General features: G+C 46.0%; 1 protein-coding gene across 5 annotated transcripts in view; it reads right to left on the bottom strand.

Annotated features, from left to right (window-relative positions):
- The window catches only part of LOC126426409 (pneumococcal serine-rich repeat protein-like), a 100420-nt gene extending 87581 nt beyond the window's left edge, over positions 1 to 12839 (bottom strand). For 3 of the 5 annotated variants that reach the window (XM_050088330.1, XM_050088328.1, XM_050088331.1), the window contains exon 1: positions 7415 to 12837. In XM_050088330.1, the coding sequence (XP_049944287.1) occupies positions 7415 to 12710 (5296 nt within the window). In that variant the 5' untranslated portion in view covers positions 12711 to 12837. Of the gene's footprint in view, positions 1 to 7414 lie in introns of all 5 variants that reach the window. The other 2 variants (XM_050088327.1, XM_050088329.1) reach the window with 1 other exon arrangement.
- Between the last annotated feature and the right edge of the window lie 541 nt (positions 12840 to 13380).

Here is a 13380-nt window from a genome sequence, read left to right as displayed (position 1 = left end):
ATGTGAAAGATTGTAGAATGAACTTCCTGTATTTCAATCCATGATCACAAAACTTTTTAGTGCTTTCACTACCAATTTCAGTTAGCAATGACCACCTTCGTGTCTGTTTCACAACACGGCCTACTATAATAGTGATATCGTCACAAAACATGCAATACTGTGCACACAGGTATCCCGCCATAAACTGGCACAATTACTTTTTTCAATGCGAAACTGCTCCCTAGTGTCCATCATTTTGTTATTCTGGTCTAGATAAGATAGTCTAAAATAGGAACTACATAATATTTTAACAAATTGTTGCAAAACACAAGATGGATTTTCATATGTATGGGAATGTAACCCACTAACCACCAAATAAAGGAATGTAGAGCAGTGAAATGGCAGATAAGTAAGGGAGATAATTCCTTAGCTTTGATTGATAAACTGTGTTGGTATTTCCAGGTCCAATGTAAAATCTTTATTCAGAAGCCAAGCAGTTTCCCATACTTTCTACAGGTCAGTCCACTGCCCAGTGCCACTCTATTAGGCGAGTAGTAATCTATCCACATCGGCACTCACTCACCGAATATAGTAACAACTGAACTATGTGGGAGTACCCACCCAGAGCAAACCTCATATGGTACGACCAACCACATCAAACTGGTTGTATGAAAATCAGAAGCAGTACAGAGATTCACTGCACGAAGCAATAGGTAATGGAATTCACCCACAATGGAAACAGCTCAAAAAACACTTATTTGTTCGATTCTCACATATTGTTCGTCAATCTGGGACTCTTGTTAGATACAGAAGATACAAAGACTAATAGCATGTCAATGAGCATAAGGGCATAGTAGAGAAGTTTGTCAAACTACAGTAATTTGCACTAAAAGAGGGGCTCTGTGCATCAGAGAGAGGTTTGCTATCAAAATTCCAGAAGTGTATTTTCCAATCTCGATCTCAAGAGATCTATTACTTAATCTCACATTCGTCTCATCCCACAAAAGATCTCTCTTGAATAATCCGAGAAATTACAGCTCATACTGAGGCTCGTCCTGTGTGCACCATTTATGAACAGAACAGAGAAAGGGGAGTGTGGGTGGGGCGTAAGCAAGAACTGCAGAGGTGGCAGAAGTACGCTCTCCCACACCCCGTACCAAAACCACAAAAAAAATGTCCAGTTAACGTGGAGGTACAAAAACTTTTTCATCTTTGCTACTGTGAAACTCATCTCTCCTACTGAAGAAGTCCTCATAGCTCTTACGGCACACAATTTCGAGCCTGTGTTAAGTGATTCCCCCTCCCCCCCCCCCCCTCCCCCATTTTGTTGGTCCATGCTACTTCCTCTCACAGTATGGAAAGCAAAGAGCTTGCAATAGAAGAGGTCTACTGTGAGAGATTTCTTAACAATTTTCACTTATAACTTTCGACTCTGTTGTTTCCGCACCAGGGACCCTTATCTTAAATTTATACATTTACCTCTCTCCACCATCCCGGAAATTTGTATCATCGACACGTAATAATGTCATACACGCCACCTTTCCCTCAATGGCACTTTACAGATCTTGAAGAAAGTACCGTAACTTTATTTGGGTTGTAATACTTTTGTAGATGTTCCAAGATTGCAGTATAACAGAAACAGAAAACTCTCTGCAGACACTGGACAATTATTTTGGTCTTTTACTTATTTATCATACACAGACCATATGTGAGAGAGGTTGGAAATTTCTAGGAAGCATTAACAATTCATTTCGTAATGTAAATTGAATGAGTAGAAGAGGCAGCAGATGCAAGAATTACGTCTGACTGCACATTAATAACTTGAACAGAGACAAACCCAGGAACAATTCTCAACTCATTTCACTGGAACACAGGCCAGAGAACAGAAAAACACAAAAAGCACATCTCTGTCAATCACTCAGAGCAAAAAATAAGGTAAGATGCATGATCCGATATAAAGCTTTTTCTTGAGCAGATTGTATCATTGTTGCAGAATGTTAAATCAACAGAAATTAGTCAAGTGTCGAATGCGTAGGAGATAGGCATTCTAACTGCACTTCCACTAACATTTTCTTATTAAATTTGTCACAGATAATTAATCACAATTAAATCTGAACAGTTATATCAACAGATAGGAGGAAAACACAACACGCATCACCATTTTCAAAATTTTCCTGGCATAAAGTGTATTCTGTGAAGTTTCGGGATCCCAGCCAGGTAACGTCAACTTCTCGTAACAATATTTCCGCCGACAGCCATTCAGCTATCCTCAGGTGATCATTTTGCGTTGGAGATTGTTAGTTGACATCTCTAACTTCATACTGAAAATTGGCACAGAGAGAGACGTACAAAGGCAGCCGCTACACGAGCGACCTCTGTCGCATTCCCCCCTATCTCGACAATATATCGTCAAAATTGAGTAGGATCTGGAGGAAACATTATGTCAAAAGCAACCTTCTGTGCACCTACAACTACTTTAACTCTTCTCGGCATGGCAAAGGTAGATCTGGGATTGTGGAGTTATGGAATCTACACAATATCTCCCAGTGTGGCAAAGCTTACAACGGTAAGACAACTCGCACAGTGCGTGAAAGACGTGTCAAACACAACATCCGTACTTGCCTTTCACAGACCGGCAAGTCAACCACAGTCGAATGTTGTATCTTCACAGGACATTCCACGGACTGTTCTGCCACAGAAATGGTGTTGACGGGATCCTTCTCGGATTCAGTTATTAAGGAATTGGTGGAAATACGTTTGGTGGAAGCTCTTATTACTTACAATGGTGGCTTTCAACTGGATAAGGCGAGGTACCCGGCAATTTCTTTAATTTTTACAGAAGAGAACTTTTTATGACTAATGACACATCTAGCAACAGCTGACTTGATTAATTTTGACATCAGAATTTTAGATCCACAAGCATGCATTCCGACAGAGTGTGCACACGTCGTATCACAGTTACATGTGCGCCTACCCATCACAGTCGGAGCAATATTTGAAGAGAACACAAAACTTTACAGAGGTGGCTCGTGTAGCAGCTGCCTTTGCACGTATGTGTCTGTGGAAATTTCTGGTATAAAGTTAGTGAGGTGAACTAACGATCTTCAGTGCTAAAGTCCCACCTGAAGATGGCTGAATAGGTGGCTTTCTTTTTCTTCACTACAATATGTCGCATCAATACTGACAAAAGAGATATGCATTTCAAATCTTATTAAAAATATATTTTATCATTACAAATTGTATACAATGTTGTATATTTAACAGGAGTTGAAATGAGTAACAAATTGTAATACTTCTATTTCTGATTGGATTTTTTACTTTTATACTTGAAGGGAACCATCACATTCTACGGGCTGATACCTATCACGAAAACATTCAAAGTGTCAGTATCCATGGCACCAAATTGGTGGTAATGGCACAACAGACCCCCACATCTCGAGGAATTTTCTCAAAATCTGGAGCATAAAATTTATTACAAATCAGGGCACATATATTTATTGCACGGCTCTTACTTGTCACTTTCCTTTGATGTGCATTAAGAATACGGCACTTCCGTAATCACAGAATGTAATTCTTCACACGAGTTGACACAATGGCACACACTTTGCCTGAATTACTTTTAATGAACACTCGGTATCCGATTTCATTAACAAACAAACCATCCCATAAGAAGGGACTGCTATGCCCACCTCACGAGTCAATACATATACATTTACACAGATACTCCGCAAGCCACTGTACAGCAATTACGGTACTCTGAACCACTACTAGTCATTTCCTTTTCTGTTCTACTTGCAAACAGATGAGGAGGAAAACGATTGTGTCTGTGGCTCTGTACGGGCCCTAATTTCTCGTATCTTACCTTCCCCGTCTTTATGCGCAATGTATGTTGGCAACAGTAGAATCGTTCTGCAGTCAGCTTCCAATGCTGGTTCCCTAAATTTTCTCAATAGTGTTCCTGAAAAAGAACATCACCTTCTCTCCAGGGATTCCCATTCGAATTCCCGAGGCACCTCCACAATACTCCGAAGTCGTTCAAACCCGTCAGTAACAAATCTAGTAGCCCACGTCTGAACTGCTTTGATGTCTTCCTTTAACCCGATTTGGTACAGATCCCAAACACTCTAGTAGTATTCGAGAATAGGTCACACCAATGTCCTATACGTGGTCTCCTTTACAAATGAACCCTACTTTCCTAAAATTCTGCCAAAGTTAACCATTCGCCTCCTCTACCACAGTACTCGCACGTCCGTTCCATTTCGTATCGTTTTCCAACGTTACACCGAGATATTTAAACTACGTGACTGTGTCGAGCAGACTGCTACTACAGCTGCATAAGAATATTACGGGTTTGTTTCTCCTACTCATACAAAATAACTTATATTTTTCTACATTTAGCACTAGCTGACATTCATCACACTAGCACAGAATTGATGAAAGGAGAAAATATAAAAATGCAGTAAATGAAGCAGGCAAAAAGGAATACAAACGTCTCAAAAATGAGATCGACAGGAAGTGCAAAATGGCTAAGCAGGGATGGCTAGAGGACAAATGTAAGGATGTAGAGGCTTATCTCACTAGGGGTAAGATAGATACTGCCTACAGGAAAATTAAAGAGACCTTTGGAGAAAAGAGAGCCACTTGTATGAATATCAAGAGCTCAGATGGAAACCCAGTTCTAAGCAAAGAAGGGAAAGCAGAAAGGTGGAAGGAGTATATAGAGGTTCTATACAGGGGCGATGTTCTTGAGGACAATATTATGGACATGGAAGACGAGGTAGATGAAGATGAAATGGGAGATATGATACTGCGTGAAGAGTTTGACAGAACACTGAAAGACCTGAGTCGAAACAAGGCCCCAGAAGTAGACAACATTCCATTAGAACTACTGACGGCCTTGGGAGAGCCAGTCATGACAAAACTCTACCATCTGGTGAGCAAGATGTATGAGACAGGCGAAATATCCTCAGACTTCAAGAAGAATATAGTAATTCCAATCCCAAAGAAAGCAGGTGTTGACAGATGTGAAAATTAACGACTATCGGTTTAATAAGTCACAGCTGCAAAATACTAACGCGAATTCTTTACAGACGAATGGAAAAACTGGTAGGAGCGGACCTCGGGGAAGATCAGTTTGGATTCCGTAGAAATGTTGGAACACGTGAGGCAATACTGACCTTACGACTTATCTTAGAAGAAAGATTAAGAAAAGGCAAACCTACTTTTCTAGCATTTGTAGACTTTGAGAAAGCTTTTGACAACGTTAACTGGAATACTCTCTTCCAAATTCTGAAGGTGGCAGGGGTAAAATACAGGGAGCGAAAGGCTATTTACAATTCGTACAGAAACCAGATGGCAGTTACAAGAGTCGAGGGGATGAAAGGGAAGCAGTGGTTGGGAAAGGAGTGAGACAGGGTTGTAGCCTCTCCCCAATGTTATTCAATCTGTATATTGAGCAAGCAGTAAAGGAAACAAAAGAAAAATTCGCAGTAGGTATTAAAATTCATGGAGAAGTAGTAAAAACTTTGAGGTTAGCCGATGACATTGTAAATCTGTCAGAGACAGCAAAGGACTTGGAAGAGCAGTTGAACGGAATGGACAGTGTCTTGATAGGAGGGTATAAGATGAACATCAACAAAAGCAACATGAGGATAATGGAATGTAGTCAAATTAAATCGGGTGATGCTGAGGGAATTAGATTAGAAAATGAGACGCTTAAAGTAGTAAAGGAGTTTTGCTACTTAGGGAGTAAAACAACTGATGGTGATCGAAGTAGAGAGGATATAAAATGTAGACTGGCAATGGCAAGGAAAGCGTTTCTGAAGTAGAAAAATCTGTTAACATCGAGTATAGATTTAAGTGTCAGGAAGTCGTTTCTGAAAGTATTTGTATGGAGTGTAGCCATGTATGGAAGTGAAACGTGGACGATAACTAGTTTGGACAAGAAGAGAATAGAAGCTTTCGAAATGTGGTGCTACAGAAGAATGCTGAAGATAAGGTGGGTAGATCATGTAACGAATGAGGAGGTATTGAACAGGATTGGGGAGAAGAGAAGTTTGTGGCACAACTTGACTAGAAGAAGGGATCGGTTGGACTGAGGCATCAAGGGCTCACCAATTTAGTATTGGAGGGCAGCGTGGAGGGTAAAAATCATGGAGAGAGACCAAGAGATGAATACACTAAGCAGATTCAGAAGGATGTAGGCTGCAGTAGATACTGGGAGATAAAGAAGCTTGCACAGGATAGAGTAGCACGGAGAGCTGCATCAAACCAGTCTCAGGACTGAAGACCACAACAACAACAACAACAACAACAACAACAACAGCAGCAGCAGTACAGAATTTTGTCTAAGTTATCTCGTATCCTCCTACAGTCACTCAACTTCAACATCTTACTGTACACCGCAGACTCGTCAACCGGAAAGTGCAGACTGCTGCGCACTCTATCCGTAAAATCATTTATGTATATCAAGAACAACAGCGATTCTATCGCACTTCCTTTGGGGCAGTACAGTAACGCTCCATTTTTACATAAGGGTTTCCTTTGTGAGTATCCAGATTTTGTGGCTGTTGTGTATGCAGTCTGATGCCATACCATTATCTAGTATATGTCTTGTCAGACTTGTTACTGAAATCTTGGAGACAAACATTTGTCAATCTCTACTGGGCAGTGTAGAGTCAGTCAGGTGACTCAATTGGCTGACAATTATTTCCATAATTTTCTCCTCTTGAAACTAGATATGTTGTACATGTTGTTTATTCTGTACTTATAATGAAATCAGGTTGAATTCTGGAATTATAGTGGAGGTTTGAAGTTTAAACAGCCTTGCTGTTTGCCACAATTCATCAAATCTACACCCGTCTTTGGTGCTGACGTATTTGGTAATATGACACTGCTCGATTCTTTGTTTCTCCTAAAGAGAATACATCAGGTGTTTGAGACACTGCTTGTAGTGCTCCGAATGTTTTAGTGGCAGATATTGATCCAGGGAACGAACTGATTCTGTAGAAGTATGAAAGTAAAAATCCAATCGCAAAACTGAAATACTACAGTTTATATGTTTCTCATATTCAATGGCTGTTAATTATATTAAATTTATAATGACAAAATCTATTTTCAATAAAATTTGAAACACTTGTTTCTTTTATCAGTACTGACGGCATTCTAAAGGTACCGAGGCTCACTGACTAAGATACACTTTACAACTACGGTCCACTGCTAAACTGAGGGCATTTTTGGAACAATTTACTGTTTCTTGCCAATGGAGATTTGGAACATTTTGTTTCTCATCAGATTACAATTATAAAACGAACCGTTAATCTGTTATAAATATCAAACAGTGGCTGTGTTTCTCGGTAGATATTATGTGGCGCCCTTTAAACTGGCTTTAAATTTAAAGCTGCTAACTGTCTACTTAACTAAAACATCGGCCCACCTGAAACAGAAGTGCCAGCCTCCGGTGCGGTCACCTTCTTCTTGGATCCCTTCCGCTTCCTCTGCTTGTCGTCACCGTCGCTGTCGTCCGACTCGTCACTGTCATCACTGCTCGCCCTCGGCGGGAACGGCAGCGCCGCCTGGCCGCCACCCGCCACACGGCCGGCTCCCGCCTCCGCAGGGAGCTCCTGACTATTGTCCGTCTCGCTCGTCACGTCGGAAGACGTGTACATCTCCTCGTACGACAGGTTGCAGCGAGTCGATCGCTTCTCCCTCACAGTTAACGAGCGGAAACTCCTGTCGTCCGTATGCGGCACTTTTGGGAGGGTCGGGGACGTGGGAGATCCTTTGGGGGATACGTACACTTTGTTCGTCACCTCCGGTGTCACCTTGCACTCTGTCTCACAATTATCCTCAACCTTTTTGTCTCCGAGAGATATCTTCGGTTTGTCTGCTTTCGGAACTGCTGCCTGCGTTTCTGCTTTGACAGTTTTCACAGCAGGCACTACATCTCGTGCACTCGGCAGAATCTCCGACTTAGTGATCGGCACGACTCCAGATTTTGCCTTGACTCTCCTCACCTTCTTCTTCGGTTCGGGGCTCTTTCCGGGAGAACTGCAGGCTCGCTTCAAAGGTGTAGAAGGCAACTGCTCTTCGGCTCTGTCCATCACCTTTTGCAGCTCACTTATCTCATCCCCCGTCAACTCGCCTGTCGCCTTCTCCGATTTGACATCTCGGCCGACCATTTCTCTGTTACTGCTTTTTGTGTCCTCACCTTCGGTAACACGATTCGTCTTCGAGATGTCAGCCCTGGCTTTCCTCCTCCCGCGCTGATCGGTGACCGACGACGACACAGTGCGGGTAGCTGTGGGATTGCGCCTGTCGGCTGCGACACTCTCAGTCGGAGCGACGGCGGGACGTACGGCTTTCGCAGGTGCGCCGGCTTCTGCATCCCCTTGCCCGGAACCGGTCTTATCCTGCTTGTTCTTGTCCCCAGACGGTTCAGGTCGGTCGGTAACTCCAAAAAGTGCACTGTCGACGGCAAGCAACGACAACTCGTCCTCAACATTGGCTCCTATTAGAGCTTCCAATTGTCCGTCTATCAGGAAGTGGTTGCGCACTTCCTTCAAAGCGACCTCTTTCGCCAGTCGGCGAGGCCTAGGGGCAGATATGGTGCGTGCCAGAGCCTCGTCCGCATCTTCCGTGTTCTGTGCGGCACGCGCGTCTTTCCTGCGCTTCTGGGGGCTCTTGGACTGCTTCTTCTTAGGAGACTTTGTAGTCTCCTGGCGATCTGTCTCTGCATCCGGTTCCGATCGGGGTTCGACACGTGCCGTCTCTGCGACAGTTTCTCCTTCCCCTGCTGCTGCAGTCAAATCACACACGGTCTCTCCGCTCCGATCGAAACGTTCGTCACTACCGAGGACTCGAGAGTCGGTGCACGCCACGTCTAGCACCTCCGGTAGGCGTACGGGTGGCATCTCCTCTACAGTGTCTTCTGTCACCTCGACCTTCTGAATTAATTCACCAGACTCTTCAACCACCTCAGGCATTTCGCAAACACAGGTAGCATTATCCAAAGCAAAATTTTGAAGCACGTTTTCCTTCTTCTTGTGCTTTTTACGTTCCTTTTTCTTCTGCGATTTAACTGCACCGGCGGGGGGATCGGCAATATCGGCGATCGGTAACGTAATCTTTATCGAGATGGGTGGCACGACGTGCTTCTGCTTTTCGCCACACTCCGAGTGTCGCCTCGATCTCTTCTCGTGTTTATTCTTCCTGTCGATATCCAGTATTTCCTTCTCTGTCACAGCCGGTGCCGGAGACAACACGGGTATTTCACTGAAAGGTTCCTCCTCTTTAACAGGCACCACCTCCTCGGAACGAGGTGCAGCTATCAAATCCAGTGTCGGTGGACCCAGTTTCTCGTCTAAATTGCAGTCTTCTCCTCTAACGTCAGGCCGAGGCGGTGTCGGTGCCGGTTCTGCAGGCAGCAGAGGCAACACCTGTTCACCGTTCAGTCCGTCTACAGTGCACGGCTGTAGCACGGGGGGGCCTGTCGGAGTGGCCGGTCCGAAACGGGCGACGGGGACGTCTCCGTCCACAGCAGGAGTCGTCTGCGGTAAGCTGCCGAGGCACACCGACAGTGACAGTGGGAGATCGTCTTCGGCATCCGACAGGACCTCTGGCGGCACTCGCGGCTCGACTGACGGCCGTACCTGCTCGATCTCCGACAGCTGCTTCCTGGGGAAGTCTTTCTTCGGAGTGACCAGTGGTGACGGTTCCCTTACCGTATTGTTCCCTTCCACTTCAGAGAGGATTTCGATGATCTCGTCCTCCGTCAGCTCGCCGGCACTGGAAGTCTGCTGTAGCTGTCGCTGTAGCAACGGTGGCGGAGGCGAGGCTAACGCCAGACCGGCACCGATCCCGACGGGTTCTCCCGATCCCGTAACATCCTGCTGACCCGCCGAGTCTCCGAGGGGAAATATTCCGAACTCTCCACCGAACCCCGCAACCTGCTCCGAAGTTACAGCTTCGGCAGTTTCTCGGCGGTCTCCTTTACGGGCACTACCTTCCAGAACCTGCAACATGTCCTCTAGTTCTTCGCGGACACGTTTTTCTTCGTGGCGCCTCGGGCTACTGTCGGCGTCGTCACCCGAGACTAGTATCTCGACGGGGATGGACACGACTCCACTGTCTGACAAAATAGTGTCTACCGTCACTTGCCGGTCACACTTTTCCGTAGGTGCTCCACCTACATCGATCTGTTCCACTCGCTCTTCGGATTGTACCGTACCTATTTCTTCGACAGTGGTATCTACTTCCTGCCGTTTGTCGTATTTATTTGACGGGTCTTCAGATTCGGCACTGTTAGCTACCACACTGTTCGGCTCGACCGTCTCTCCCTCTTTCCTGTGGTGGCGGTGGTGGTGGCGGTGGCGGTGCCGGTGGTGTTTGTGGTGTTCCCTCCTGTGACCTTTCAGTGAAGTCGGGCTCTGATTGTGGGTTCCTCGTTCTGCAGCACACTTGTGTTTTTTGTGATGCCGGTGGTGCTCTCTGAAACTCTTCTCGACCCGGTGGGATCTTTTAGATGCCCCGTGAGCCTCTGGCACTTCCACACGCTCACGAGACACGTATTCGGATTTATCATCGCATACGGAGTGCTTCTTGCTGACTGCCGTCTGAGTTTCGTCACGGTGGCGTTTCCGTGGTGGACTCCGTACCTCGTCGGGAACCGACGATACGTCGTTATCTCCGTTCGGATATTCTCGAGCTGCACCCTTTGACTGCATATCGAGATTCTGGTAATTCTTTCCAACTTGGGTTCTGGATGTATCTGCTGGAATACTACACGGAAAGGTGGTGTCAAATTCTTTTTTAGTTTGCCTGACAGAATCGTCGTCTCGGAACTCGTACCGCGGAGAAAATTTGTGATTTAAACCTTCGACGTCACCTGCCACTCGATCGTCGAGACGATTAACTGTGGATCTCGAAATTGCGCTTACGATATCAGTCGAAGGGCCGTACTTTGCAGAGATGCGTACACTGTTTTCCTCACGGCGACTCTCTTTTTTGTCAAATTTATTTCTGATACCGTCTACAACTTTCGACGTGTGGTCCTTCAGCCTGTCTTTTCTGTGCGATTTCTTTGAATGCTTGTGAGTATCTCTCCGTCCGTTGACTCTCGACGGGAAGCCCAGAGCGTCACTGTAAGATTTTTTCTGCTGCTCTGTGGAGTATACATCAACACGTACAGGGCTGTCGGGGTTTCTCACAGTCCCGAGGTTACCGCTCGTGCCGATCGAATCGATCTCCGAACTAGTAAAATCGCCATCCTGGCACTTCCTCTTGTCCAAATTAGTGTCCAGGTAACTCGGAGAATTTGGGTCTGTGCCGGAGATTCTGTCACAAGAACTGAGAAAGCCATTTTCGTCAGCCCTACTAGCAGCATCCAAAAGAAGTTGCAACGGGTGGACAGTTTCGTGTCGATAATTTTGTACGGGACTTCTTCTCTGGCCTTTTCCATTTTCCTGTCTGGTGCTGCAAGTGACCGAAGCTCCCACATCTTCTGCCAAAGGCGTACCTTCGTCTCTCGGGGCCTTCCCGTGTTCCCTCCGGTATTCTTTCCTCGACTGGTTGAACAGATCTCCTCTGCCGAAGGAACTGAGGCTGTGCATCCTGGTAGACGATTTGTACACGTACTCTTCCAGAAAGGTGTCCCCCTCGTCTGCCCTGTGTTCTTTCAATCTAGGATTAACTATATCGTATTTACTACAAGAATCTGAGAGTACTTCGTCTGTGGGTGACTCCGAGTGGTGTTTACGGTTTTCCTTCTTCCTCGGAATGGGAATAGTCTTCTTGTTTCCCCTATTCGGCAATTCGGGGGTGGACGGTGCAAATGCAGTAGGACTGTTTTCAGTCTCGGCATCCTTAGTGTCACCGAGTGCCTCCCGTGGTCCTTCAGCCCTAGGAGCATCAAACTCTGACTGTACCGGACTAAACGCTTCACAGGAAGGTTCCCCAGGTGGTGTGCTCGGTCCGTGATTACTCCTATAGGATTTGATTTTGGGAATGTGGAAGTCGTTTCTTTTATCAGACTCGGGAGTACACTGACTTTCCGAGTGATCCGGCTTTGCGGGAACTGACCACTCTCGAGCCTCGTGTTGTGTTCTGTATTTGTCGTGCTTGTGGTGGTTCTTTTTGCCACTCCTGTGATGGTTTCTAGCACTGGTCAACCTCTGTAATATCTCTGCTTGTAACCTGTCGGAGTCCTCTACTTCCGACACATTTTCTACCCTGTCATCTTTTGACTCCTTGCCACTTTTTTTCTCCCGGTGGTGGTGGCGGTGACGGTGCCTCCTCTCCACAGCATCGACACGAAATTCTGAGAATTTCTCAGGTGATGCCAACGAAAGGAGCAGCCCACTGAGAGCAGTTTTTTCGTCTTCGTCATTGTCTCCTAAACGAGTACGATTCTGTTCAACTTCGACAGGTTCGGCAGGACGCACTTCGAGCTCCGCAACTCTGTCATCCTCCTCCTCAGATCCGACCACGTGGCCGAGTACATGTGTCGACGTGAGTCCTTCTCCGATGTCCCCTCGCAGCACGGTGCTCTCTCCCGTTGCCGGACACGCATCTGCCAGCATATCGCCCTGCTCCCGTTTTCCAGCCTTTTCGTCAGTATGCGAATCTCCGTCTGTAACGATTCTGAGCAAACTGTCCAAACTGCATCTGGCCTGATCCATTTCAGTGGGCACTTCCTTTGTCGGTACTGTGGGTAGTACTATTCTGTTGAGCATTTCGTCTAGCTTGGAGAGCTCAACCGTAGGGTCATTCGTCGGCTCGACTGCGACGTTCTCTTCCACACTGCCGACCGCTAATTTTCTGCTGTCTGCCCCTGAGCCACTGAAATACAGAGACACTTTGACGGTAGGCTGCTGAGATTCCTGCAGTTTGGAACGAGTGATTTCACCATCGTCCAAAATTTCTGACACTGTAGAACTGAGATTCGTTACAGCAAACTCTGTGTCTGTCTTCACTTCTGGAACTCGCATCTCCTCTACGGCATCCTTGACGTGGCACAGGCCACTGCGACCAGATTCTGTGCCACTGTGACCAGATTCTACCGGTGGTGGTAGTATTCCGACCTCGCACGCCTTTTCCTCCTCCTCTAGATGCTGGCTCCCCTCGGGCTCTTTATTCTCTTTCTCATTCACAGTATCATTACTTTCATCGTCTTCCATCTGCAATATAGCAGTCACTCGCCCTGCCGCATCCTCTTCACTGATAGTGGACGGTACCCCTTCATCGATAACTTCTACATTCGAATTCTGAGAATGAGCAGGTATTACTTGGTCATCCTCACTTCTTCCTATACGTTCCGTGGACAGTTCATCTGTTTCTGTACCCTCTATCTCCACTGTCGGCTGCAAAATGAATTCCTCATTGCTGCACTCACGTTTGGTTTTG

Source organism: Schistocerca serialis, chromosome 11 (assembly GCF_023864345.2).
Source record: "Schistocerca serialis cubense isolate TAMUIC-IGC-003099 chromosome 11, iqSchSeri2.2, whole genome shotgun sequence".
In the NCBI taxonomy this organism is placed as follows: domain Eukaryota; kingdom Metazoa; phylum Arthropoda; class Insecta; order Orthoptera; family Acrididae; genus Schistocerca; species Schistocerca serialis.
This window is presented reverse-complemented; position numbering and strand designations above follow the sequence as displayed.